Here is a 26,899-nt window from a genome sequence, read left to right as displayed (position 1 = left end):
CATAAGGTACCTCCACAGAAAAAAAAAAAAAAAAAAAAGAGGTGACATGCAAAAAGGTAACAATCTGTGTGTATATGACCAGGTCTCCTTTCTTACGATCTTACATGAGTTTCTTTTGAGAGTGACAGATAATTTTCTGGTTGCTGTGACATCATATGCAGACCACATACATGTTTATGATGACCAGGTAGTATATTTTATTAAATGTGACAAATTCATTATCTCAGATTAGTAATTTAACTGTGGTTTTCTTCCAGTGGACGGACTCAGAAGCAAGTACTTGACTATGTTAAAGAAGGAGGGCACAAAAAAGTACAGTTTGAAAGGTGAGAGGAAAACAAATGAGCTACTCAAATACATATATATATATATATATATATATATAAATTAAAGTAGTGGTTTCCAAGTAGTTATATTCTAAGAGCTTAGCACCAGTACAAGTGAAAAATTCCTTCTTTGCTAGTTTGACAGCTTGTCATTTGTATAATATCCCCTTGGTCCTGAGTATTTTGGCAGAAGTTTACATAACCTATAGTTTATTTAAAATCAATAGTCTTCAATTTGTTTTTCAGCAGTGAATGCTCTTCCACTGCAGGTAAATTCCTCTCATGTTGATTTGCACCCTCTTCAGTGGGATTTGGTTAATATATGTTAGCAGAAAGGGATGTAAATGGTTTTTAAGTAAGCATATTCACCTGAGAATAAAAGAGAAGGTAAGAGGAATAGGTATAGCCAACCTCAAGGGAGAACTGGACTCATCTTGCTTGTAGTGAGCTGAAATTCATGGCCAAAATGCCACAAAGACCATGACAACAGTTTATTGCTAATGAGCTGATGACTCATGTTCTAGTGATAGACCACTTCTGCTTCAGTGCCTCTCCCTTTTCTTACAGTGGTATGTTTCCAACACATAGCATGTTTAAACATTACAGAAAGGAGCATCTGTTTTGGAGCAAACTCTTATGAAAGCCACTATTCAAAGTTTTTGTTTTCAAGGAGGCATGTGTCTTGATTCTTCTTTGTGGGAAAACTGAAATGGCTTCTTACTGTGATTTTCCTTTTATCTCCAGGAAGCACAGCAAGATTCGTTCCATCAGGAGTCTGACAACACAGCCTTCAGAACAGCATACAGAGGTGCCAAAACAAGTCAGTGATGTTGACGAAACCCTTCATCGTGCCTTTTAAATATTTCTTGTTACATTACCCACCACAGATTGGTGTTTCGAAACTCTAGGAACATAGGTTTCTGCTCAGTTGCCACTTAAGTGGGAGCTCAGGAGCCCCAGGTGTTCAGGTTCTTCAGATGGAATATGTTAATTTCCACTGTGGAACAGAGTTGTTTCCAGACAGCAAGACAAGCATAAATGGTGAGCTTGTCTGAGCTGTACTAATGACCACCTGAAAAACTGCAGTCCACTGCGTTACTGCTGGGGTCCCAGGTTGTTGCTGGTAATTGCATTTAGGAAAAGTTTAATTCTTTTCCTTCACTGAGGAGTCTTGGCTGCCAGTGACAAAATATTTTGTTGTATTAACAAGGGATGAGATTAATTATTTCCTCGGAGAAAATGCAGCTTTGACCTTTTAAGCCATTATCTCAGGCAGATACCAAATGTGTTTGTCTTATGTTAATAGTAGTTATGTGTTTGGCATTTACAAATCTGGTAGCCCAATAGAGGCAAGGCTGCAGCAGCTGGATGTTCCCAGGTCCAGGTAGTAGTAAGGCTGAGCGTGTATTTACAATAGACAACCAAACAAACACACATGTACTATATATATTATATATATATATATGCACACACATGTATACATGCAGCCAGCCATATAGGTGAAAACAAACAGAAAACGACACTCACACAAACACAGGTAATACCAGCAGCCTCATCATATTCCACCCTGGCTGATCAGGATGAAAGTCCACTAGTGGAAAATACTTACATAATACGGATCCCTCTAGTAAGGGTGTCCCCAGACACACCTAACCATGGAGTGATGGCTCTGCCAGGACAGTCCCCAGAGGAGCTCCATTTCTCTGAGTAGATTATTGGGATTATTACCTCCCACCTACCAATGTTTCTCTGAACTCATCTGTGTTTGTGGAGATGAACCTTTTAGCACATAACTTTACATGAAGTAGAGCAGGTAAATGCCAGGTGCAAGCTACTGAGTTAATATATTCAAGAATGTTACTTGCACTTTACATTCCTTGCATTGCTTCCTTTTGATATTCACAGACCCTTTCATTCCTGAAAATCCTATAAATTCAGCCCATACCAAATATCTTTTAGTATTTTAATATTGCTAAGACAAGCTCAGGTAGACGGAGCATAACTATTGGTCAGATACTGGCATATTTCTGTTTGCAGAAAAGCCAGCCCCCAAACCAGTGGCAGGTATGCTCCAGGAGTTGAATGCATGGTCTCCAAAAGCCCACGCATGTCCCTTAGAGCTTTTTCAGTATATGGATGTAGGCCGTGCAGAATTTGTCTTACATGCTAATCTTTTCTGTCCATCCAGCTTCTCAGAGTAGTGTGAACAGGTTGACGTTCTTAGAGTATCAGTGGCTGCTGTAGGGTGCAGAAACACCTCAAATCCCCCTTTTTACATATGGCTGCATTTTGTCTCCCTTCTCTTCCCTTGCTCAGCTTACATATTTTCCCCCATCATCTGTTCTTGAGGATCAGAGACCTCTTTTTTTCTTCTAATTCATTTTGAATCTTGGGTTACCTCTTCTGCTTTCAAGAGATTCCTGTGTTGCTGCAAGATGTATTGCAAAATTGTGGTGCATAATTACACATAGCCCTTTCCCTCTGGCTCCCTTCCCTCCCTATCCCTCCCCTCCCAAACCTCTTCCCTTTCTCTACCCCTTGCCTTCCTTCTTTATCTTTCCAGAGCTCTAGCTTTGCCTATGGAGACGACAATGATGCTGCAGCAGTGCAGAGCTGCCGGCAAGGAAAGGAATTGAAAGCTTCAACAGAAGACACTGGACAGCACAAGAGTCCTTCCTTGAAGAAGAGCCCAAAAGAAGGTAGAAAGGTGGATGGAGCAGTGGTGTCAACTGTGGAGGAAGAAGAGGAGGCCTCTAAGGACAGGATGCAGCAGAACAGACCTCAGTCACAGCAACCAAGCACAGGTCCAGCTTCGAGGGCTGCTCATGGCAGCAGCACCTCCATTCCTTTCATTGACTGCAGTGATGTAGATAGCGAGTATGATCTCCTCAGAGGACAAATAACCCGGTCATATTCCCAAACAAATGACAATTATGAGGGTGATTTGACCAGTGGTGCCTATATTCACTATAGAGGTGAAAATCTTAATAGAAGTAGATATAGGGATTCCTCAGCCTCTATAAAGTCTTCCCAGTATCTCTCTGAAGAGTACCTTGATGACAACCCACCTAATCTCTCCTTCTACTCTGGGGGAAGCCCCAGGATGCCAAGGCACAGCTCACTGGTTGACGAAATGTTTAGAGGGCCAGGGAGCCGTAGTCCACTGGCCACTCCATTGCCTCCCAGTAGCAAAGGATCAAGCCCTAACATGAGCCTGAGCAGAACTGGCTCTCAGGGTTATGTCTCAGAAAATGGGCATGACTGCAGGGCAAGAACTGGGGAGGAGGACAGCCATGCCAGTAGCTGCCACGGGTATGGCAGATGTTCTCCAAGTTCACAGCGGCCTCATGCACAGAAAATCCTAAATCTCTGCAATAAGTCAGCTACAGACCCGTTTATCTTGAGCCAGATATCCTCAACCCCTGGGCAGGAATACGGATCAGAGAGGCATTGTAAAGGAGGCGGGGTGACTAAGATATCTTCTCCAGAAGGCAAAATGATGGCCAATGGTATGCCAGCGGGGGGACAGTCAAAGCAGAGCCCAGTCATGCAGTCGCTGCATGCCAGTGGCGTGATGGATCACATGGCTGCGATCCAGATGATGGAGGGCTCCACCAGCAGTGGGACAGAATCTAGTGATTCTGACTCAGAGATCATTAACCCCTTCACTCACCCCCTGGTGTTCGGAAATCCCATTGTGCTGAGTTCCTCTCCCATGCCCAGAAATAAATATTCCTTTGGAAGCCTTCAGCTTGATGAGGAGGTGGAGGAGGACGTTTCTGTTGGCCTCAGTGATGAAGATGGTGTGCAGGTCTTCAGCTGTTAGGGAGTGAGGGAGAGAGGACCAGTGGATACCGTGGGGCTCGTGAAGAGTGGCTGGTAATAAACTCAGAGCGTGGGCTATTTCAAATGTTACCTGTATACAAACCAGCCAGAGGAAAGGGATGCTGGGAATACAGTAAGGATAAGTTTCAGTGAATCTTAACGGTAATTTATCTGCTCTGAAAGGCAAGAGGAGAGGAAGATCATTACTGATTTAGGTACCTTTGTAAGGCTTTATACACTCAACCTGTATGAAGTCATATTTTAGGTATGTATTGTAGCTTCTTTGACACTTGACTAGTTATTTTGACAAAACAAACAAAAATGTTATTACATAGGTACGTTGTGCTCTTTTGTATGTCTAGTACATTTTTTTTTCCTCTCCTGTATAAGGAGCGCTACTTAAGAGTGCCTCAGTAGAGTTAGGGGAAAAAAATAAACTTACAGCCAAATGCAGGCAGCTTGGTATTCAAGACCAAGGATTGTTGAAATCTTGAAAAATGGTGGCGAATCTTTTCATAGCAAGAATGTGTTTAGTCTACTCATCTTCATAACCCATTTTATAATCTTAACTGATGAGCTGAAGATACAAATTAGTCATCTGTGCAGGAACAATGACTCTATTGGCTCTTTGCCAATAAATCTCCATCTTGGTGATGGAGATTTTGAAACTCCAAACTCCTCCTTAAGCAAGAAGGAGAACAAGATCAAAGATAAAATTCAAGTTAAAAAAAATAGATTGCAACAGCTCTAATTATGAGTGGTATGAGTATTATTTGCCAGGCAATCCTTTCTACCCTTTATCATTGTGGTATAAAGATTAATTGCAAGAGAGTTGGTTTGTCTTTTTTCCCCTCATTCTTTCAGTGGTATTATTCACAGAGACATCAAAGTTCTGTTGTGGGTGATTTTTGGTGGGGTGGTTGGAGATGGTGGCTGTTTGATTATTTTTTTTTAATTAAATTTTTTTTTTGCTTTGATCATGAAAAATCTTTATCTGTACAATCTGTACAAGATCCAATTAATCTGTCATAGGCTATTCTTTTTAATAGTGCCACCTCATAAATTTTTCATTCCCTGACACAAAGAATGATGGGACTAGCTGTGGTCCAGGCTGGTTGTTTTCAGTAGAGTACGTAGAGTAGCAAGGTTTTGGCACACGTGCAAAAAGACAGGGGGACTAATTCTATGTAAACTTCTTTTCACAAGCTAAAAGTATTGAGAATTAAGGCTGTATTCTAAAAAAAAATCTGATTCTAGTTTCTCTGAGTTAATTTAAAAAAAAAAAAAAAAGCAGAGGAAAGGTCTCCTGTATGGAAAGTGTCCTGCAGTTATTAGAGCTGGGAGGCAAGATGTGCTCTTTAACACTGGCCTTACTTTTAACTTTTATATATTGTTCTTGTGGGGGAAGGGAATTAAAGTTGAGCGTGTTAAGTGATGAACAGCGCTTACAGAACTGCAGGTCACTTGCAGCGATCTGCATCACGCTGTACACGAATGCAGCAGTGGTGGATCCACCCACATAAGTACTGATGAACAAGTTACAGGACTTTGTAAATCTAGACAGTATAAAGTTTTCAATATCATTTTTAAGAAAATAATAAAATACAAAGTCTTTTTAATTTTTCTAATGCCTTGGTCTATGCACATTTTAATAGAGTTGAATCTGAGTGAAGGATATTTAAAAAGATACCTACAGTAGTTTAGGCTTGTCTTGCTTTACTTTTTTGCAGTAAAATATATCTGTGTAAATGTAACTTTTAATCTGCTCATCTACTTTAGTATGGTCTTTTTTAAAGATTAGATACCTCGTTTTTGACCAGGAATTATTTTAAAGCATCTTTTTAGACAGTGATATTTCGGTGACAAGGAACACGGTCCTTTATTCCTGTAGTTAAAAGCATGACTCTAGAAACAGGGAGATTGATAATTATGGGAAAGCTTGCTTGTGTATTATTCTAACAGAAGGTGTTTTGGATTTAGGATAGCTGTAAAATAATTGCCTTGAACTTTGCAATATTTAAGAAGATATGTAGATAGTTGAAGCCTTCATTAACAGCGTGAGCATGGGGAGTATGTGCATGAGTCTCCTGTTGATTTTTTTGCTGCATGTACAGCAAAAGAACCAGCAGTTGTATTATACGGTAAAGTAATAGCAATCTGGACACATGCATTAATTGCTTTGTTAGCCAGTAAAATTAGAGCTCAAGCAATGGGTTTGCAACAAAAGGATTTGCGATCTTGTTTCTGGTACTTCACTGAAAAGTGAATAGATTTCATAATGTTTGGATTTAGGTGAATATCAAATTTTATAAGTGATGTTTACTTTTTTGCATCCTTTCAAATACTGTTTTCTGGCCTGCTTTTCTTCTCTCACATGCCTACAAAGGTAATGGATTTATAATTCTTGTAAAATTAAATCTGCTAGTAGCTAGAGATAGCTTAGTTGCTAATAAAGTATCTCAACAGCTTTTTACTTTTTCCTTTTGAATACTATCCTCAAAAATGAATCATGAGGATTTTTCTGCAACTATTTACTGTCATCTGGTATTTTTTCAATTTTAAATGTTTAAGGGTTTGTCATTTTGACATGTGGAATTTTTCCAGTTTGAAGGAATAAAGTTTGTAAATTCCATAGGAAATAATTTAATTTAGGATTAAACATTTTGCAACATTCTTATGTCACTGAAGTTCAGTTTAATATCATTAGACAAGCATTTAATTAAAAACAGTCTGTGGGCCAAATTCTTCTCCCAGACATGTGGTTCATATCTTGAGTGTTTGCCAAGAATGGTAAGCAAGAGAAGAGTTTTAAATTGACATTTTCACATAAGATCAGGTTCCTCAGAATGCATCTGGAAGTTTGTTTCTGTGGGACAAAGGCAGAAGGACCTTAGAGTAAAGAACAGAAGCCTTTGGGGCAAGACTGCAGATGAGATGGGGGAACTCTTGTTCTAGTTCACAAAACATACATCAGAAGAGGAGCCTATCAGTTCAGGTTAATCCTTGCAGGCATTGATAATTATGCACACCCTGGTCAATGACAGTGGTCTAAGCACACCTGTGTCTCAATTCTAAAAGAGGTATTTGGAGGCCAAGCAATAGATTTAATTCCCCTGTCAATTCCAGTAGATTTTGGAGTGCTACTATTGGTACTGTTGATTTACCATTCTAAATTTTGTATTCAGAAGAATTAACTTTTAAATCCCACACTCATAAGTGTCCAGATATCCTTAGGCAGTTGCTACAAACGAGGGAGCTGAATCAGCAAGACCTAGCAACTGCATCTACTCTGAATGAGTAGTCCTGAGCTACCCATCCCCTGTCCTTCCAAAGGATGTGGAGAAAGCCTTTGGTTAGCCTGTCCAGGACTGCTGAACCAACTATGTCCATGTATTTGGGTGAATATGGAGTCTAGCTGCAAAAGCAGGGGGTTGTCCCAAAATAACATGCAGATGTAGCTAGCAATTTAGTCTACGGATACAAGGCACCCTGATTATTTATTTGTTCTCCCAAGTAGTTGACCACATTCAGTCTTCTGCTACAATGAATGAGAAGAGTTGTGTCAGACGATTGTAGGTTATCTCCATCCCACCAGCAGCTCAAACATTCTGTGTCCTCTTGGGAACTTCTGGAGTTTCTTTTCATATCTGCCTTTCCTGGGAACTGGCTTACCTCAGTGACCTGGGATATAAAATTTAGAAAAATTTGGCCAGGTTTAGGGAAAATGTAATAACGGCAAATTGTTGTGGGAGCCAGGATCTACACGGGATTTTGTAGGTATAATTTTGAATAATTGCTACCTGAGTAGCCTAGACTGTACTGTTTTGGGTTTAAGTCTATATCCCCTAGTGAAAATATTCCTTATGCATGAGAGAGAAAGAGTGTTCTCTGAGGATGATTTATGCCTGGTACTACCATTGTCTCAAATCACCCATACCTCATAGGCCTGCCTAACAAGTACCATCCCATTAACCATCGTAGTGCATGCTAAATGCAAATTATATCAAAGAAATACTGTAAGAGAATCTTCTATCTAAGAAAAACGCTGAGTAACTGAACATTTTTAAGTTTGCTAATTTGCATGTACATTACATGAGTTATATGGAGCTGAGATCAGCTATAAAGTAGATGAATGGTCATAATGAAGGAGTTGCATGTTGCTAATTTGAAATATGAAATCAATCTACCAGGTTAACTCTAAAGGGCAGGCAAAATTAGACAGGATTTTCTCAAGCAGCCTCGGCAATGCTGAACATAATCATTAGAACCCAGTGAAGGGTGAAAAAATAATCTTTTGTGAATTAGTTCCCTAAATGGGGCTCATATCATTAGACCAGACTGCTTCAGGACCCGTTTTCTCCCCCTGAATATTTGTGTGACCGGTTTCTGTTTGCACAGATGTTTGTGGAGCAGCTTTTATTAGTTGAAGCAGCCGTATTCCTTCTGAAGCAGTTGCTTTCATGCCAGACGTTCCTGTCTGGCCTCCCTATCTGTACATGCAATTACTTGGTGGAGACTGGAGAAAGCCAAGTGGAAAATGGGGTAGATGGATCTAAAACCTCTTTATGGCTCCTTCTTTTCTTCACTTAGAAGCAGAGATGTTTCAAATTCTCTCTTCTTCTGTCGCATGATAAACACACCAACATGCAGAGCCTCCATAGTCAACTGGAAGTTTCTTCTGGGGAATTTCAGGGATGAGAAGACAAAGGGAAGGAGAAGAATAGGGAATATTTTACATGCACTAAAAATGTCTAGCCTCATTTATTTACAGTTCCCTTTGGAATACCATGTTTTCCAGTCTTTTCCTGAGTTTAAAGCCCCAGTAGTTTCTTAAGGTCCTGCTCAGAGAGTGGGAATTGTGTTAGATAGTTGAAGGGACGAAACAGACCTGATTTTGAATATTGAAAAAGAGTGATTCAGATCTCATCATAAATATGATTTATATGCAATTAGCATGAAGCGTGGCTATTTCTGGAACAGTTCTTCAACACAAGTAAGGATGTCTGGTCTATAAATCGTGTCAAATACCATGTTTGTTTAACTAGTCTCATTTGTCATAATAGGCATTAGTCTGCTGTCAGAGGTGACTTTAGAATGAAATTTTAATTGCAGCAATTTAACCTCTAATGATGAGGAGCAAATTAACAATCCGAGTTTTTCCCAACTTCCACGCGAAGTAGTTGCAGTTGGGTGTTGCTTACCTTTGTGGACGAAGATGTAGACCAAAGACCTTGTTCAGGAGCATGGTTGTCAGCAGCTGGAAAGGGCAGTGAGTGTGAAGGAAGGAGGTTCTGTGTTCAGGCATGCATAAAGTGAAGGAAGCCAAAGCCCTTTTTAGTTTTCCAATAACATACATCTCTCTGAATGATGTAGTTTCTTAAGGCACCTTCCGTACTTTTTAGCCCTTCTCTTTCCTCTCCATTTAGGAGGTCACTCCTGTTCTCCATACCAGATAAGAAAGACCCTAAGCATATGAGAGAATTTGGGAACAACTCTTAATATATATGCCTTTCCTTTGTTAGCTGCCATCAAAGACGAGTGGTAGGAGACCGCTCCTTTTGTCAGATACCCAACTGCTTGTTGGTATCTCCTACTTGATGATGACAATTTGGGGGTTTCTGACTGCAAGTGGCTGATGCACAGTGTTACCATCTGGAGGTCCCAAAGATGACACTGTTGTGTAAGTTTTCTCGAATGTGGGTGGCAGCTCACTTGCTTCAGTCAAGCTACACTAGGGAAAATTCTTGCCAGTGCTGTCAGGTTCTGGAAAGGAAGGAAATATAAATTCCAGGACATTAAAATGAACACAGTCTTTCTTATTCTATTTCAGTAATTTGTCAAGTTGCAGAATTATGCCTAGACAAGGGTGTGTATGGTATTTACTTATTTATAAGGGAAACAGCTCTTGTGCAACATGTGGATCCTGAACAAAACCATCTTCTGTGTTCTTCCCTACAGTCAGGTTGTGCAGTGCCATTGATATTTTAAAGTACGAAACTTTGCTTAAAAATCAAAGGCATAATTTGAATAAAAAGCCTAGTTTGGGTGGCATGTAGCAGTTCTTTAGAGTATTTTGTATTCTGTTCTACTTCTGTGGTCCACAAATGTAGAATAAGCAAGATGCTTGTTTTCTGTTTGTTATAAAATGCAGTGAGCACTTTCTTTTAAATGTTAGGAAATCTGGAAAGCCTGTGTGCCTGGCTGAGCTGAGTATTCACAGGCGTGTTTTCCACAAGTATGAGTGTAAATAATGTTGTTGTTATTACAGTAAAGGAGGTAAAGACCTTAGGATCATAAATTTGCATGACACGATGGTAAATACTTAGTTTGCTATGGAATTATTAGAGTTTTAAGGTGTAATTTTATTGAAGATTTTTTTGTACAGTTTTGGCCCCTGAGAGCCATGAAATTCCACAGATCCTACTGATAAAAATTAGCTCTAAAGCCAGTAATGATACAGCTGTCACTGACTGAACATGGGAGGTTGAAGGAGAATGAATGCTTTCTGATTCAAGAGCTTTCCAGCTTGTTAAAATTAGATTAGAAGCTTTCTTTAAGATGTTGCAAATCTTGTTTTGAGAAGAAAACAGTTGTCCTGTTGCCTTTGATGGTTTACAGCAAGATCAGAGGTAGGTCTCTGTTTAGCTCAGTGAACGTTAGTGCTCATGCCTGTTGCTTTTCTGTGAGGCACTTAAAACCTCTGAGTAGCTGAATTCCTTATTTTTCCCCTTTCCTGCTAAGAAACTCACCTGAACCCACTAACAAAAGTTCATAAGCTTGGCTGTGTTTCACCTATCCAGCCCTTTCTTGATTTCTGTGTGTGCACATGCATAGATTTTTTTGGCAAGTCTCAATAGTCCAAATTAATTTTTAAAAATTGAAAATGCTGGGGACTTCATTCTCATTTTTGTCATTTGTTTAATACCGTTCAAAGAGAAACATTTTTTGTTTCATTGTATGCACTGTTTTGTCAGCATGTACCTCTCTGGGAGAAAAAGCCTTTTCAATGTTCTGTCTTTATCCTCAAAGCATGGTGTATCTTCTGTTCCTTGCATTGTTTGGAGCACTGTCTCGATGTCCTTTTTACTGCAGAAATACCTATTTGTATTGGGAGTACCTAATTCCTCTTATTACAGTGATCCTGTCTCATAGAGCACTCCTCACCTCAGATCTGGAGAAAACAACCCCTCCACCCGCAGGCTGTGAGTTACGAGTTAAGGAACCACAGCACGTTGAGGAGCAGAAGAGCGGAGGGAGGGGGGAAGAAGGTCTCTTTTCCAGGGCATTTCAGCTCCATTGAGCACGATTGCATTGCCCTTCATTTCCTAATGAAGGCTGCACCCAGCAGGGACCGAGTCCGCCTGCCGTAGCCTGTAAGCAGGATCACTGCAGTCTTGGGAAGATGTCCTGTGGAAATGGACAGTATCTGCGGCATAAGCTTACATGGGGGCTGCGTGTACCACAGTGTTTTCAGTTCTACTGTAGCAATCATGTTGATTTAAAGACAAACAAAAATAAACTAACCCTAACCCTGGGTACAGTAGGGAAGTTTTCTAGAGGTCGCTCTATTTCTGTCTGGAAAGATCAAGGCCGGAAAACAGTCTGATGCCCACTCACCCCGTGTTCTTCCCAGGCTGCAAATTTTACTCTTTGTCCTTAAGATTTGAGCATGCCCTGATGTAAGCTACCAACAGTTACTGTCTGATTTCACACTCACCACTGTCTAATACTGCAGTATACCAATAAAGCATGGACCTTTACCAACTGGAGAGGTTGCTGGCTACTAAACCTACACCAAGCTTAATGAGAATATAAGCATGTCAAGCCATTTAACTGTGTATGCATGGAATTAATTTTTTATTTTTTTATTTACTTTTACCTGTATTGAAGGCTTTTACTCATTCTAACTGGTATTTTGCTGTAAAACTGTCACTGGTTTAATTGTTCTGTCCATTTGCTGGCAAACGCTTTGTCCTAAATCTGAAGAAATTGGTTCACTGAGAAGGTACACCATTCTCCCAAATCTCTCAATGCCACTTTTGCCATGGGTGCGCATTTTGAAGGTGTGAATTCAGAGCAAACCTTTCTCCCTGTCATGTTCATCTTCATGCCAGGCAGGGTTCTTGCTTATTTGTGAAATCACATCTGCTCCTGAGATGTTTTTCCTTCCCGTTCTTCCCCATATTCTTTAGTACTGCATTCAGGGATGTTTGTACATGAATTTCTGATTGATGTATAACCACTTCTCAAGATATTTAATTCTAACAAACTGTATCCAGCACTCCAGCTTTTTCTCTGGGGAAGAGGATGGCAGCCTGATGAACTGGTCCCCCTCCAGTTTTTGTGGAAGTCAGTGGGGGGATATTCTTGCATTGAAGGAGAGCAGAGGAGAATCCCCATCCCCTGCTTATGTTAGCTCAGCAGTGTGTCTGTGCCTGGTTCACAGCCAGGAAGAGAACAGATGGACACCCTCCTTAAACTCTTCTCCAGTCTCTGAGGTACTCTAGTCAGCAGCAAAATACATAGGAAAACTCCTGCTACTTCATCTGGAGCTCTACTCCCCCATGCCGTTTTGGATTATGTGTCTTTCTCTGACCAAAACTTTTAGGTAGAAGTTAGAGGTATGCAACCACTGTGAGTATGGAAAATTAAGCTAGATTTACGGTGGCTAAAGCAGCAGCAGCTCAGGCTGATACCTTCTTATTGAAGAGCCTTCATATTCGTACACTCAATAATGCAAGGACGAGGGGCAACAGCTTGGGGTTTCATCTAGCAGACTGGAGTTTAAAGAACACTCATCTGACCTTAAAGCAGAGTAAATGGGATCTGGATGTCAAAAGCCTACAGTACTTGGCAAAACATCCCTTGACTTAAGTATCTGTGGAGCAGGCCTAAGAGAGAATAAGCCAGGAGCCCTGCAACATCCCAGGTACTGAGAAAGGCACTTTGCTGGCTCTTAATGTATTTTAATTCCTAACAATGAACCTATAAACCTTGAGGAGAATATAACCCTTAACAGATGAGTTTGAATGAGGACTGTAGCAGCACATGAAGCTTTCCAGCAGAATTTCAGTCACTTTCAGTAATGGTTGATGTTTCCATAACTGGGTAATTTTCACTTCTTGGTACTCCACAGAGGAGGAACATAGCTTAACATTCCTGTACTCTTCCTTGCTGCTGAAACACAGCGTGTAGGGATGGGAATTGTCTCATTTGAAGTAGATGCAGAGCACTAAATGGCATGAGCTTGTTACTCAGAAGTTTCAGGAAAAAGGGAATAAGTGAGGAAGGAGTATCTTCGGGATATATTGGACCCCATTTTTATTCCTCACAAAGAGAAGAACCCTGCCTTTTTAGGTTAAAGCCTCTGACTAGGGATTTCAGGGATTTTTTTCATTATGCTGTCTATGCAGTCAACAAAGAAAGGGGCAGAACACAGTTCAGCACACCTATGATTTGAATTGACCTCTGGGAGGGACTGTCTTCATCAGGTGAAAAGTAGGCAATATGGACTTCCCTCCCGCCCTGTACTGGGCATATTTTAAAGCAGCATAGCTCAGCCAGCCCAAGTGTCTGTAGGCACCAAACTCAGCACCAGTCTCTATGGCTTAACGTCTGAGTTTGGTGGGAGCCTAGAGCAAAACAGATACTGCTGGTGGGATGGATCGCAGCCAGCCAGCCAAGCGCAGAGCCCAACCTATCCCTCTCCTGCTGGGCACCTGCAGCTTGCCAGTGCTCCCATGCATTCCCACCACCAGACTGCAACAAGCAACTGTGATGTGTGTTTTGACAGAGGTATGTCTAGTAAGCTTTTGATTTTAACCACTGAATTCATTTTGCTTAGCACATGAAACCTTTATGTTGTTGGGGGCTGATCTGAGACACTTCCAAAACTAGGACAGTAACCCATAGTTTCGTGCTCTGTGACCTTGTGAAATGCCATTGTTGTTCTGCAGATTTTTTTGTGCTCTAGCCATCTTTGGATAAACATCCTTTTGTACCTTTTGGTACATCTTTTGGTTTGGGTGTATAGGTCTAGTTCCATTATATCTGTCGGATGATCCCTCAGTTCAAGTCTGAATCTGAATTAAAATTACTTGAAGTACAAGTAAAGACAATTCTATGTTAGCAGCTGCAAACCTTTTAGGCCTCCAATGCACTATGCAATCCCACTTGGTATCAGACAGCTGATGTGCTAATAACTTGCTGATGTGCTAATAATAAAGGATTCTTTGGGGTGAGATGTGAGGAATTTCAGTACCTTGTAAATAAGATTGGTCTTCCTTCTTCTGTTTATATTCTGCAGTATGTAGTTGATGAGTAGAGCCTATATGAACATACTCTTTTGTGGCAGGAGGTCAGAGGAAACACTGAGAGAAGACCATTCGGTTAATGTAGGTTATTTGGTCCTCACCTCCGTGAAAAAGAGAAAGTCACCTTGCATCATTGCCTTGACCCATCAGCATGACACGTCCTGATTGGTGACGGTGGAGTGAAAACCTTCAGTTTTCATTCCTTCATGATTTATTGACTTTGGTACAGCAGAGCAAGTTGGCTTCCCACTTTGATCTGAACAACACTCAATGTGGTGGTCTTTATGGATGTTCTGGTTGTAATTAGGCCCCAGAATGTGCTAATGTATCAGCATTTTGAGGCCCTTTTGCTGCATAGCCACTTTCTTATACCTAACTTTAATTTTGAGTTGTTCAGCATGCTGGCAGATGGGGTCTAGCCTCTTGCTTGTAGGTGGTGGTGTTTAGATTTGGTCACTGCTCATGTCCATGTTAATACCAAAAAATAGAATGTAGCATTTTCAACTTGCTGCAAAATAGCTCTGCAAATGGCAGTGATGTGTTGGTGTGCAAGTCTGTAATCAGTGGGTGCATACACAACCCTGTGAGCCACCAGGCACAGTTTTTCTGGGTATTTTTATAGTACTTTTCCCAAGTCATGTCTTCCAAGTGTGGATTAGGAAGTCTTTTTTAATTCATTGCCCATTTGATATTTTATAATTTGAAAAACTGAAGTTGTACTGATAAAAATTCCAGTACATACAAAGTTAGATCTAGGATCATAAATAGGTAGGTAGATATGTTGATTTATCTATATCTATCTATCACAGATAGGTGCTATTTAACTTCTAGAATACAATGCCTGTGAACTTCTCACAGAGGTGCAAATCATTTATTTGCTGTCGTATGACAGGCATAGTGCCAGAATTTCTTTGTTTCCACGTTTGAGCTGGTATCACTTTTCTTATGTCTTTTGTAATGTAGAGTGTAGAACTTCTAACCTTACAACCTTGCTATTAATCTGTTTTACTATTTCTCACTGATGAATTCCATTTCTTTTGAAAACACTGTATACAGTTGTGTGCTAGTGTCAATAAAATTGACATTTGTGTAACAAGCTGTGGCATTCTCTCAGATTTCACTGAACACTGATTTAGTGCGAAACTGTTGGTAAATCCTTTCTTGATAGCTGTAATAATACAGAACTTTGATTTATAATAGGCTACATAACTGTCGTGATTACGTAAACTGATAACTGTATTGTTTTTTTATTTCTCTTTTCAAAGGAATGAAATATAAACATGAACTGGTTTGGAATTGGAAAACATTCATGTTCTAGCAATAAACCTAAGCTCTTCCAGAAAATAAATAGGTTTTACTACTGGCCTAATTATATTTATTGGTGCCTATGTTTACTGGAGTGTCTTAGCTGTGTTGTAGTAGCAGAAACACTTACCTATCATAATCTAGGGAGGATATAAACCCATGACAGTACAATGTATTTGACCTTAAGTATACATGGTGATACATGTTTTACCTTTAATCCTACACAGCCTATTAGCTGTGGTAATCAAGACCTTGTCACATGTTTGGTTTTTTTTGGTGGATATTAAGGTATGATGCCAAAACCATACAGACTGTAAATGTTCTTCCACATGAAAGATACATCTTCTAAAACAAATTTAGATTTTCAGAGGTTTGGAGGAGAGGACAACCGGGAAAACAGTGGGCATTTTTGGCAAACTCTCTTATTTGTGCAGTCAGCAGTCTGGCTGCCTTCCAAAAGACAAAATGCTAATTTCAGTAACATTTAATGTAGTGTATATGAATCCATGGAAGTGTAATTAATTGTCTAATTCTTTAATATTTTTCATCCAAAATTAAATGGGACTTTATATCTGTGCTAATCTAAAGTTGTCGTGCTTTGTGCATTAAAAATATTGCTTTTCTTGTGTAAATGTAATGCTAGCATTTCCATCCCAAACAATCAGAGGAGCATGGAAAGACCTACAAGGTATAATATGCATACTTGTGTTGTGTGTAGCAATTGGGGAGCTAGTAGTTTCCTCTCTTCGTGTTAGATTTGCCTGGTGTTACTTAGCAGCAACACTGCTGTAGAAAGTCGTCGTTTCTTTTTCTCTAGACTTCCACTAGATAAATTTGTTCTAACTTGTGTCCTGTAGCTCCCTCTGAAGTTCTACTTTGCTAGAAAGAATGGCACTCCTAGGGTGACTCCCTTGCTGTATTTATAATCTTTAATAGAGTGGATGACATTGGTGAAAAAAATGGTTTTAATTTAACATTTAGCTGTAAATCTTCCAGTTTAGTCATGTATGCCCTGACCCCTTCCTTACAGAGACAGTAATTTCAGCCAGTTTCATCAGCTAAGAGAACGCTCCAGTCCCTTGGTTAATGCAAGTGGATGCAGCTCCTCTGACTTCCAAGTCCGTTTGGACTAGTTTGAGGACCCTGATGGCTGCGTCTTGTAGTGTAATTTCACAGGCTGCAACTTAGGGTTGTAACTTTTTTGTACTTTAGAGAGAGAGCCTGTCCTAACTGATTTCTTTTACCTTTTTTTTAGCAGGTTCTCTGACTGGCAGCCCTCATCTTTCAGAGCTTTCCATCAATTCCCAAGGAGGACCGTCAGTGGTGAATATGTCATTATCTCCAAACTTGAGCCCTGATGCCAAGCAGTCATCTCCCTTGATCAGCCCTTTACTAAATGACCCATCGTGCATCAGGACTGAGGAAGAGGAAGAGGTCCGAAGAAAGGTAAGGCAGAGGCAGTTGGCCTTGGCTCTCTTCTCTGTGCTGTGTTGTGACTACTGCTATTTGTCAAAGCAACGAATATTTACACCTCTTGCAGCTTTCTCATCGTAGATTCACACAAATAACTTGAGTTGGGTCACTTGGTGTCTGCTGTGGTCAGTCAGGGTGCATCCAGGAGCATTCCTGGGCTCCTGAGGTTGAACTCCTGGGTTGGAGTGGGTCTGGCCAGAACCACAGAGCTGAGTAGCTGAGAGCACAGTAGCTGAGGGCTCAGTGGCCTGGATTCATCCTCCTGAACAGAGGTGTAGGAATTAGGGAATTAACTCCTCTTTAAGCGGTAGAGAGAAGGTAGGTAGCTCCATGCCCCTAAGGTGGGATGAATCTGGACCAGTCCTTTAAGCAGCAACCTTAATTCTGAGCTTGTTTTGACAGGGTTCCTTATAAACCTGACTTGTTTTTAAGGAGAAGCATTTAGTAGTTTGTTGTAACAAAACAGTCAACTCCAATGTGTTATTGGAGAGAGAATTTCCAGGTGGCAGAGAGAAAAGGTGCAGCGCTGAGCTGCTGTGTAGGAGTATACAACCCAGGCTCTACAGTCTGTCCCTGCTGGGAGCACCACTGGGAGCATTTGGAGTGGAAAATGCTGTCTTTGAACCACAGCCTGCAGTGCTCAGCTGGGAGTGTTTGGCTCAGCCCCATCATTGCAGCAGAGCCATAAGGGAGCATCACATCCAAAACTGTCTTCAGAGACAGAAGAGATTCTGTCTGAGCCAGGGTGCTCTGGGTGTCTGCTGGCTCGTCTCGCCTGTGCTGCAGGGCGAGAGGGGGATCTTGTGCTTCTGTTGCCTGCTTTTTCTCCTGAGCTGGGAGCATCTCAGGAGGAAGGAGGTAGGAACTCAGCTGGCTTTGGTGGAAAGTGGCAGCATGTATAAGGAAGATAAGTGAGAGAAATTTGAGAAGAAAAGCCAAGAAACTGTTAATAGACTCATAATTCTCTGTGCCAGTCCAAGTTACAGCAGCCAGTGACTGTTCTAGCTTATACCAGCTGCTGATGGTTCCCATGGGATTGTACACTGACTGAGAAATGCCCGCACAATCTCGCCTCACATCCCTTTCTGGTGCATCCACTACATGGTTGATCTTCAGGGAAGAAACATAGGAGCAAAAGATTTGTGGATGTTTTGCTCTTCCTTTTTACTTCCTAAGCAGCACAGAGCAAGACCAGTTGGGATCCTTTAGCTCTTCAAAACCACTTTTGTCTCTTGGATAACTCAGGAGGGTTTGGATTGCTTTCTTTTTTTCTGGAATTTGAAATCTGTAGCAAACCCTAAAATCCTTCCTCTCTTCCACTGTTAGGTTGTCCGTCTGCATGGGGAAAATCTTCCAGATTTCATTTTTTGTAGAGTATTTTGCTGCAGATTCTTACCCTGCCAATGAAACCCGTAATAATAAGACACTAATTTTTGTAGGATTTGCCAAATTTGATTCAAATAGTTGCCTAGCCTGAAAATGATTTCTTTCTGAACTCCAGAATATATCCTGCTCCAGAGGTGTGGAATAAACTGAAAAGAACATCAGCACCCCAAAGCTATAGAAGTCCCCTTGGCAGAAAGAAATCTCTCAAGAACCCATTGAAAGTGTTTGTTCTCTTCTGTTGGCAAGGCAGAATTGTTTTCAGGGCTTCAGGGCTTATGAACATTCAAGCATGAGTCACAGTAACCACAAGCAAGGGTCACTAGTTTGTAACTCTCTTGGTGATTGTTGTCTGCAGTTCTTTTTTTTTCCTACAGAAAGCAGCTCCATAAAAGCAGACGAAAACCTTAATGTGTTTGCAATTTGCAGAGATTCCCAACCGAGAAAGCTTACTTCATTGCTAAAGAAGTAGCAACCACAGAACGAACATACCTGAAGGACCTTGAAGTCATCACATCGGTATGTTTACTTTAGCATTACTCATGAAACATGTGAAGCTCTAGTCAGCAGCACAATTTCATCTGCTCCATTTAACATCTTCACTGTTCCACGCTACTTTTATGTGCTGCACTGTAGGTATTCTCTGCTGGGCACAGGAGTACAGCTCTAGGGAGGAAATAACAGAAAAAAAGCAGAAACCAGAGATTTGTGCTGTGGTTAGGAACATGCACTGTGAAATCCTTTCAGGTTGAGTAACTTGGAACACAGTTCAGTTATTCTTTCTTGCTCTCATACTTCGTGGTTGCAATTACTAAAAATGCCTGTGGGTTTTCAATGATTTCTCTTAAAACTGAAGTAGCTCCCTAGGGAGGCATAGTAATGTTTTCTCTTGGCTTAAATGCCCTCCATGTAGCATGATGTATTGCAGAGCACCTATTGCACCTCTATGAATGATTCTGACTTTTCAGTAAGTAAAACTGTCTGTTAAATAACTCATTATTTTGTAGCATCTGATGAATGTGTAATTGTTAAAATCAGCGAAACAAATCATGTGCCTGCTTTGCACACACAACAGTTTTGTTTAACTTTTGAGAGCAATGTGTGCAAGATTTGGCCTTAAATAAAAATTATCTGTGAAAAGGATACAGTGGATCCAAAACCTCTCATGGTATTTCAGCAGTCCTGCCAGTTCCAGACCTCCCAGATATTTAATTGCCCAGCGTGTGAACGTCTGTGAGGTTTTGCATTAAGGGTGCATTGCCACCTCCTGCATCGAGTGTTGTGGTAAGGAGGATATGCTGCAGAGAAGAGTTGGTACCAGCAGGGAACCAGGGAGAGACACTTTCTCCCCAGCTTCCCTTCTGTTCCAGAAGCCCACTTGGCAGATGAAGTTGATCTGACACCAGTTTAGACATACCCAATGTAGGCTGGAGCAGCATGGTTGTTGGAGGCAGGAAGATAGCTGTGGCTTCACTGCCTACTGATCCTGGCTTACTGGAGATGCCAGGCTGATGAGGGAAGAGACCAGGCTGTGTGGGACAGATCATTGCTGCAGTCCTAACAACACATGTACTGTTTTCATCGTTCATTTCACCCAGTGGCTTCAGAAGCAGAATGTTTTAGCTCTTCGTAGCTCCCTGCCAGTTTTTGCCTTAGGTCTAACCCCCCACTTGCCACCCAGCCCTTTATGTTTGTAGCAGGCAAATTTGAAGAGAGGCATACAACTAAGCTGATAATCATACTCATCAGTTGTGCCCCTGAGATCTCTGGCCCAGGAGGCCACTGGGAATGAACAAGGAGCCAGTGTCCTTGAAAAAGATAGAGTTTCATGCATGAAGTATGAGCATTGGTAGCTCTGCAGTTCTTCAACTTTCTTCTTAGTGCAGAAATAAAGTGGGGGAGAGGTAGGCTTGGGATTATCCTAGGTCTGGGACAACACCAGCTGATGCAGGGTCAAGCCTGCTGTAACTTATATATGGTCCCAACAACCTTCTAGGGCCTGCTGGAAGTCAACCATAGGTAGCTGGAACCCCCTGGGGCAACAAGGAGGGAGTACTCTTCTCACGTTGAAGAGAATAGTCTGCCACCTTGGCAAGCCCCATAGTCCTCTGGTTGTACATCACCTGTATGTCTCCCAGTGCAAATAAAGAGAATATGGAGCAAAAGTGATCAGGAGCCTGTTGCACTCTTAACAGTGTCTGGCGCTGACCCTCCTATTCCCTGTTCCTCGTGTCTTATCTTGGGAGTGCGATGTGCTGTCCTCCTTGTTCACTTGGCAAAACGCATGGTTTCTCTATCTGCGAGCAGCAATGTGGGCACAAGTGTTTGCTGTACCAACTCCTGTCAAAGGGGTTTCAGACAGGACTCAGCAAAAGAAAATGCAGAGCATATTTTGCGGTCTTGCTGGAATGTTTGCAAGAATTCTCTCGAGAAAATAACCCTTGCACCTACAATGTTTGTAAATCCAGTTTGGGCTTGAAGAGAATTTTTGAGGTTTGATGATTGATGGCCAAGGGGAAGGGAGATTTTTTTTCACCCACTCAGGGCCTGACCACTGATACGAGCACCAGTTCAGCATGCAGGAGTGTTGGGGTAGCCTGAGTGATATTGCTAGTGCCAGCTAAACAGCTCCATTCTGGGTTAGGTGCTTAAAGACAGCAAATGGTCATACCTGCTGCATTCCACCCGCTTGGTAATTTTGCTTCTGTTTTTGTTTGCAGTGGTTTCAGAGTGCCGTGAGTAAAGAGGATTGCATGCCCGAAACACTGAAAAATCTCATTTTCTCCAACTTCGAACCTTTGCACAAATTTCACACCGGTTTTCTCAAGGAAATTGAGCAGAGGCTTGCTCTGTGGTAAGATTGTTTTTTGTTACTTAGCAGTGTTTTTTCATGCAGTCTAACATTTTTGCACTCCCCTTTTCGCTAATTCTTTGTAATTTGATTGTTGTGATTCATTTGTGAAAGCCACAGATGTCATTTATTAACAGACTTCATACATTGAATCATGCTTTGTTCGTGTTTACTTGACAAACTCTATTGTTCAGATATCTCAGTCAGGTACAGACACATGTAAATGAGATCGTAACACCGGATGAAGCTTTCTTTTGCTAAATGTCAGTGTTTCTATATGGCCGCTCTTCTGAAAAAACACGCTGCAAGCAAGGCTTATGAGTAATAAAGAGGGGGAGGTGAAGGACGAAATCCTCTTTCTGTCAAATAAGGGTGCACAGCACCCTCTACAAATTGACAGAGTATTAGGAAAGGATATTGACCCTAAAATTTATTTATCTTTAGCTTAATAGTGGCAGTAAAACATGGCATTTTTGTGAAATAGCTGTGAATTGAGTAATTCTGCCCAGGCAAGACTCAGTGCATTTGACCAGTGATGTCTGAGCAGAGGCAGCGCAAAGAAGCCCTGTCCTTGCTCTGATTACACCTGTCCGGACTGGATTGTCATGCTCTGTGTCGGCATTTTATGGTGGGTTATCAGTCCTGGGAACCCAGCTTTTCCTTCTCAGTTACAAAAGTGACCATGGAAAAGTGGTGTGAAAGCAATGAATGGGTGCCCTTGCAGGCAGGCCTGATGAGTGCTAATCAGTTTAATACCTGTGTAACCAATGAATCAAAACAAAAGCAGAACATAATCTTAGAGTGGATGAGTTTAGCTCTTGTACTGTGATGATCTAGGTCACTGAATGAGAACACAGCACGCTGCAGACTTGTGCTTTCCAAACCCACCCTGCACAGTTCCAGAATTAGCGGGTATTTTCTGGGGGCAGGGGACTGCCTCTCAGAGCTGACATCCTTGGCCAGGACTTCGTGGTTGATGTTTGACATAAGCTTACTTCCAAGGCATGTGGTGCACAGCAACCCTGGCTGCATCTCGTTTTCTTCATTGGGCTGCTACTGTTTTAATTGAGTAAGGATTCTTACTTGCTGGTGTTAATTGCTTTTCAGTAAGGAATATTTATGGTGGGTACTTCAAGAAGCCTCCTTTAAATGTTGTTAATAGTGATTGTTTCTCTGCCCATGGTGTAGGATTAACAGTAGTCGGGGTGAGGGTGAAGGGTGAAGTGGTGAGAAAAGGAAGATTTATAGTTCGTAAAGGACCAAGTTCTGCTCTCTATCAGACCAATCTGATCTAGCGAGTTTCATGGGTGCTGATTCCCAGGGCACATGTTGAAATAGATTCCCTCCATACCTTTCCGGTTGCTGGTGTTATTACAGGTGGATGCCAACTTCCTGCTCAGATGGGATGTTTTTCAGAATTGAATTATGCTGCAATAACAGCCTAACCCTAGGCATTAGAGAGTAGAGAGAGTAGAGAACAAATCTCAGCTTTTGGAAACAGCTGCTAGAAATGACTGTGCCTAACTTGAATTCAGCTCCCTGTAGAAGGGCTTGATGAAAAACACACTTTGTATAGAGAGTAATGTGGAAAAGAGATTGGTATGAAGTCAGACTGCCCAGGCTTCTTAACTTGCATTGATACCCTTGATACATGGGTCTGGAAGCAACAGGCAAATGTTTGGAGCAGAAGTTGTCCCACTCATTTCACGCATTGCCAAAGTAGCGTGCAGTTTCTGAAAGCTTCCAGTCAAATGTAACTTTGGCCAAAGATGCTCTGATCCATATGATTTTGGCACTCCAGTATCTCACTTTCAGGTGAGCTGTCACCCACACTGAGACGTAACCTATGAGCAAACAACAGAAAGAGGCGGGGAGTGAGTAAACCTGGTAGTAAGTGCATTTCTTGGATATAGTTTTTATCCAGTATGCTTCTTGGCAATATGTTCTCTATCTCACCTTCCTCTGAGCCCTGCATATCTGGATATGTACTGAAATAGAAACACGGGACTGTTGTCTGCCTTCCTATGCCATATGACACAAAGCATGAAGAAACTGCCAAACTCCTGGGTGCCTGGTGGTAACCACAGCCTCTGAGCTTGTGCACATGAGGCCAAGTGAGCCCACAGCAGCACGTGTAAGCGGACAGTGCATTTCACAGAACCCCTGTTACTCTGAGGCATGTTGCCTTTCAGTTTCCAATGCTTCTTTCCAAGATTCACACTGGAAGATGGCTTTACAAACTTGTGTGAAATGTTTTCAGCTAACTTTGCAGCTGTAGATGACACGAACAAGATGGAGCCATTCTTCAGTCACTTGAGAGATCTTGGTGGTCTCCAGTGTGCTGTGAGGAACTGAGATACAGAACTGCAAATGCCCCCCATCAGTGAGGAAGTGGAACAGTGTTAAGGGGGAGATGACGAATGATTGCTAATGCTGTGTGAATCCAGTTCATTTGCTTTTCTTCAGAAGAAGAGACCTTGAGAGGCAAATCTGGTGACTTTTAGAGAAAATCGAACCATGCAGAACATTTTTTTTTCCTTTTGAAATCCATGAAAGGTTCAAAGACTGCAAATAAAACCTTGTGTTTTCCAATTTGTGCATTTAAGGGACAGAACTCTGCACCCCCCTTGGAGCCTCAGTTGCTGTGAGGTCCCCAAACACAGGTGCTGAAGTGAGGTATCTGAGGAACTCGACTAGAGTCACTGGAAAAAGAAACTCTTAATGAACATTTAGGCTTTTTTTTTTTTTTCCCTTTTCAGTTAGCTTCTTTTAGAGCTGAGTAAGCCTTTTGTTTTCCAACTTTTCCTTGTCCAGAGGCTATGGTTTCACAGAGCAGGAAACCTCACTTTAAGACTCCTAATACCATATTAAAACTGCAGTTTTTCTACAATACAAAGCACTGATCTACTGTGAAGTTACTTTGCAATTCAAAAATATTCTGATGAGGTAACTTTGTCCCAGCTGGGCACCTCACTCTGACTTTGGCAGATCAGCTCTTGCATGTCCTTCCACAGTCAGTGTAGAGCTGCTGTGAATTCTCTATCAGCTGCTCTGATTCGTTTGACGGAAGTGCAGTCACGTTCCTGCTCCTGACCTGGACTCAGTTGGCAGCCAGCAGCGTGGGTTTACCTAGAGTAAATGTTTGTTTTTAAAGTTCTGGAAGATTTGAATATATGAAATTGGAAGGGAGGCGGATTAGCTGGCAGGTGTTACTTTGGAGGTGTTGGGTTTTTTGTATGGTGCCACAGATGCTGAGATAAGTTGCAAGCAATAAACTCTATCCTATAGAGATTAGTGTTTAATTAAACGGTGAGTGACAAAAATAAACTGTCCCTCAGTGTGTAGAAGAACAAGCTGGTGGCAATGTGGTAAGGAATTTCTTCAGCAGCATGGTCAAGGTCACTTAGCTCAATGCCTGTGCTGTCATGATTGTACCGATCTTTGGCCCTAGGTATTTCTGAGGCAGTGGACTTCAACACATTTCACCACCACAGCGCAGAGCACTGCCCAGCCACTAGAGGTAGGGTATAGGTCCTTGTGAGCCTGGCTGCCACCGAGCTCCGTGGCACTGCTGCAGTCAGGGGCTGTCAGGATTCACGCCAACTCATACCTGAATTTTGCGCGTCAGCTCTTTTAGATTTCCAGGTAGCGGGGAATGAAGGTGAGACACAAGCGTGCTCTGCATTCATCAGAGGGTGGCAGCATGTCCTACAAAAAAAAAAAAAAAAAAGGACCTTTGGATGAATGCATTGTAGACTTCAGGCTCCTGAAAGCCCCTAACTACTCAGGTGTGTTGTGGGAGCTCCTCTGAGAGGAAAAGCCTCCATCCACCGTGAGCAATCTGTTTTCCCCTGGTGAGTAGGATGCTGGTTTTTATCAGCTCTGTGATAAATAGCAGTTCAGCCTGCTTCCTCTGGCTTGGATCGAACTGAAGATGGTGCTCTGTAAAAGGGCTGTGAAGGGACCAAGGCAAGGGGAAGACCACTCGTAACCATTGGTGATGACTCTGTGGTTTTAATTTATTTAAACACCTATAAACTTTTAGTACTTGGCTCAAAGAAGCTCAGATTGTGCACATTATTGAAAGCATTTCTGGCTTGCTTGAAGGCTTCTGAACTGTTTGAATCTGCCTTCGGAGGCAGATCGTTTGCTACTGAACATCTGAAGGGCTAGAAACCCTTTGACCCAGTTATAGATTCTAGCAGGTCTGATTTGTTTCTTTACACAACCCACCCATTTTTCATACTACATTTCCTAAGAGCAGCAGATCTTAGTGAGAAAGTTTTTTAACAAGATGTGAATTGATGCTGACACCAATAGCCAACTGCAGAAAATTGGAATTTACTGCATTTTTCACAGCCAGAGGTTCTGGCCATGAAACTGAGCCGATTCACAGCGATTTTACTGTGTGGCATCACAAGATCAGCAACAGCATGCTGTGGCCAGTGTTTCCCACCTGCGTGGGAAGCCTGATCCCTGTGCTGTGCTGCTACCAGCTCAGTGAAGCATCCCAGGAATCCCATCAGTTGCCCCAGCTGTGCCAAGCCCTCTGTTGATGGCACTGACCATGTTCCTGGACTGAGTGACAATACCCACCCGAGGCCCTGTGCCTCAAGGACAGGAAGGATGGCCTTGGTGGATGGAGGCAGGCAGGCACGGGGCTCTGCCTGCTTGTGCAGCAGGGGAGGAAGAAGAGGGAAAAGGATCAGGCAGCCACTTGAGGTGGGAGAGAACGGTGCATGTGAGCCTGTCCTGTTAGTGTGAGCCTGTCCTGTTAGCACGAGCCAGGAGGAGAGCATCAGGCACTCTGGTACTGGGTACCGGGACTCCTCGGCCAGGTTGCCCCTCAGCAAGGTTCTGGGTGCAAGGCCAGGAGTTCCCAACCCTTTTTGGTACACCATATGGGAGCAATATCGCAGCATCTTAAAGCTGGCTCCTGTTTTTCAGGGTCCTGAGAGAATTTTTGGTAAGGAGGAAGAGGTTTGCACAGTGCAGACAGAGCGTGGCATGCTCCATTAGCATCTGCCCAGCTGAATCCAAGAAGTCAGTCACTCTGCTCCTTCATTTATGTAAGCTGTCTAATAGCCTTGTCATTTGGGCGATCACAAGCTATGTTTTCCAGCCAAAAGATTGAGCTCATTTTTCCACACCCATTTAAGTGTTTGTATTTCGGGTTTCCACACTGGTTTCTGACAGAAATTTCTGACATTTCTGATAGGAGGAGGCAAATGGAGAGCCATAAATTTTCCCCCCTCAGTCGATCACTAAGGCACTGCAGAGAGCAATGCCAGGGCAAGCCAGTATAGCCATTTCTACCCCAGGAAGCCCTATTAAGAAGTGTGAATTGGTGTTTTGGGACTTATCCATGTGCTGGAAAGAAAAAGCATTACGTACTTTCAAGAAATGTAGGCAGACTCATCTTC

The 26,899-nt window shown here is 42.0% G+C and overlaps 1 protein-coding gene across 5 annotated transcripts in view; it reads left to right on the top strand.

Annotated features, from left to right (window-relative positions):
* The window catches only part of FARP1 (FERM, ARH/RhoGEF and pleckstrin domain protein 1), a 210,004-nt gene that overhangs the window by 160,055 nt on the left and 23,050 nt on the right, over positions 1–26,899 (top strand). For 2 of the 5 annotated variants that reach the window (XM_035557026.2, XM_035557024.1), the window contains exons 11-16: positions 258–326; positions 1,071–1,146; positions 2,890–3,130; positions 17,025–17,215; positions 19,055–19,144; positions 21,346–21,479. In XM_035557026.2, the coding sequence (XP_035412919.1) occupies positions 258–326; positions 1,071–1,146; positions 2,890–3,130; positions 17,025–17,215; positions 19,055–19,144; positions 21,346–21,479 (801 nt within the window). The remainder of the gene's footprint in view (positions 1–257; positions 327–1,070; positions 1,147–2,889; positions 3,131–17,024; positions 17,216–19,054; positions 19,145–21,345; positions 21,480–26,899) is intronic. The other 3 variants (XM_035557029.1, XM_035557030.1, XM_035557028.1) reach the window with 3 other exon arrangements.

This window comes from Cygnus atratus, chromosome 1 (assembly GCF_013377495.2).
Source record: "Cygnus atratus isolate AKBS03 ecotype Queensland, Australia chromosome 1, CAtr_DNAZoo_HiC_assembly, whole genome shotgun sequence".
Taxonomy (NCBI): Eukaryota; Metazoa; Chordata; class Aves; order Anseriformes; family Anatidae; genus Cygnus; species Cygnus atratus.
Note: the sequence above shows the minus strand (reverse complement) of the source record. Positions and strands in the feature narration are given on the sequence as shown.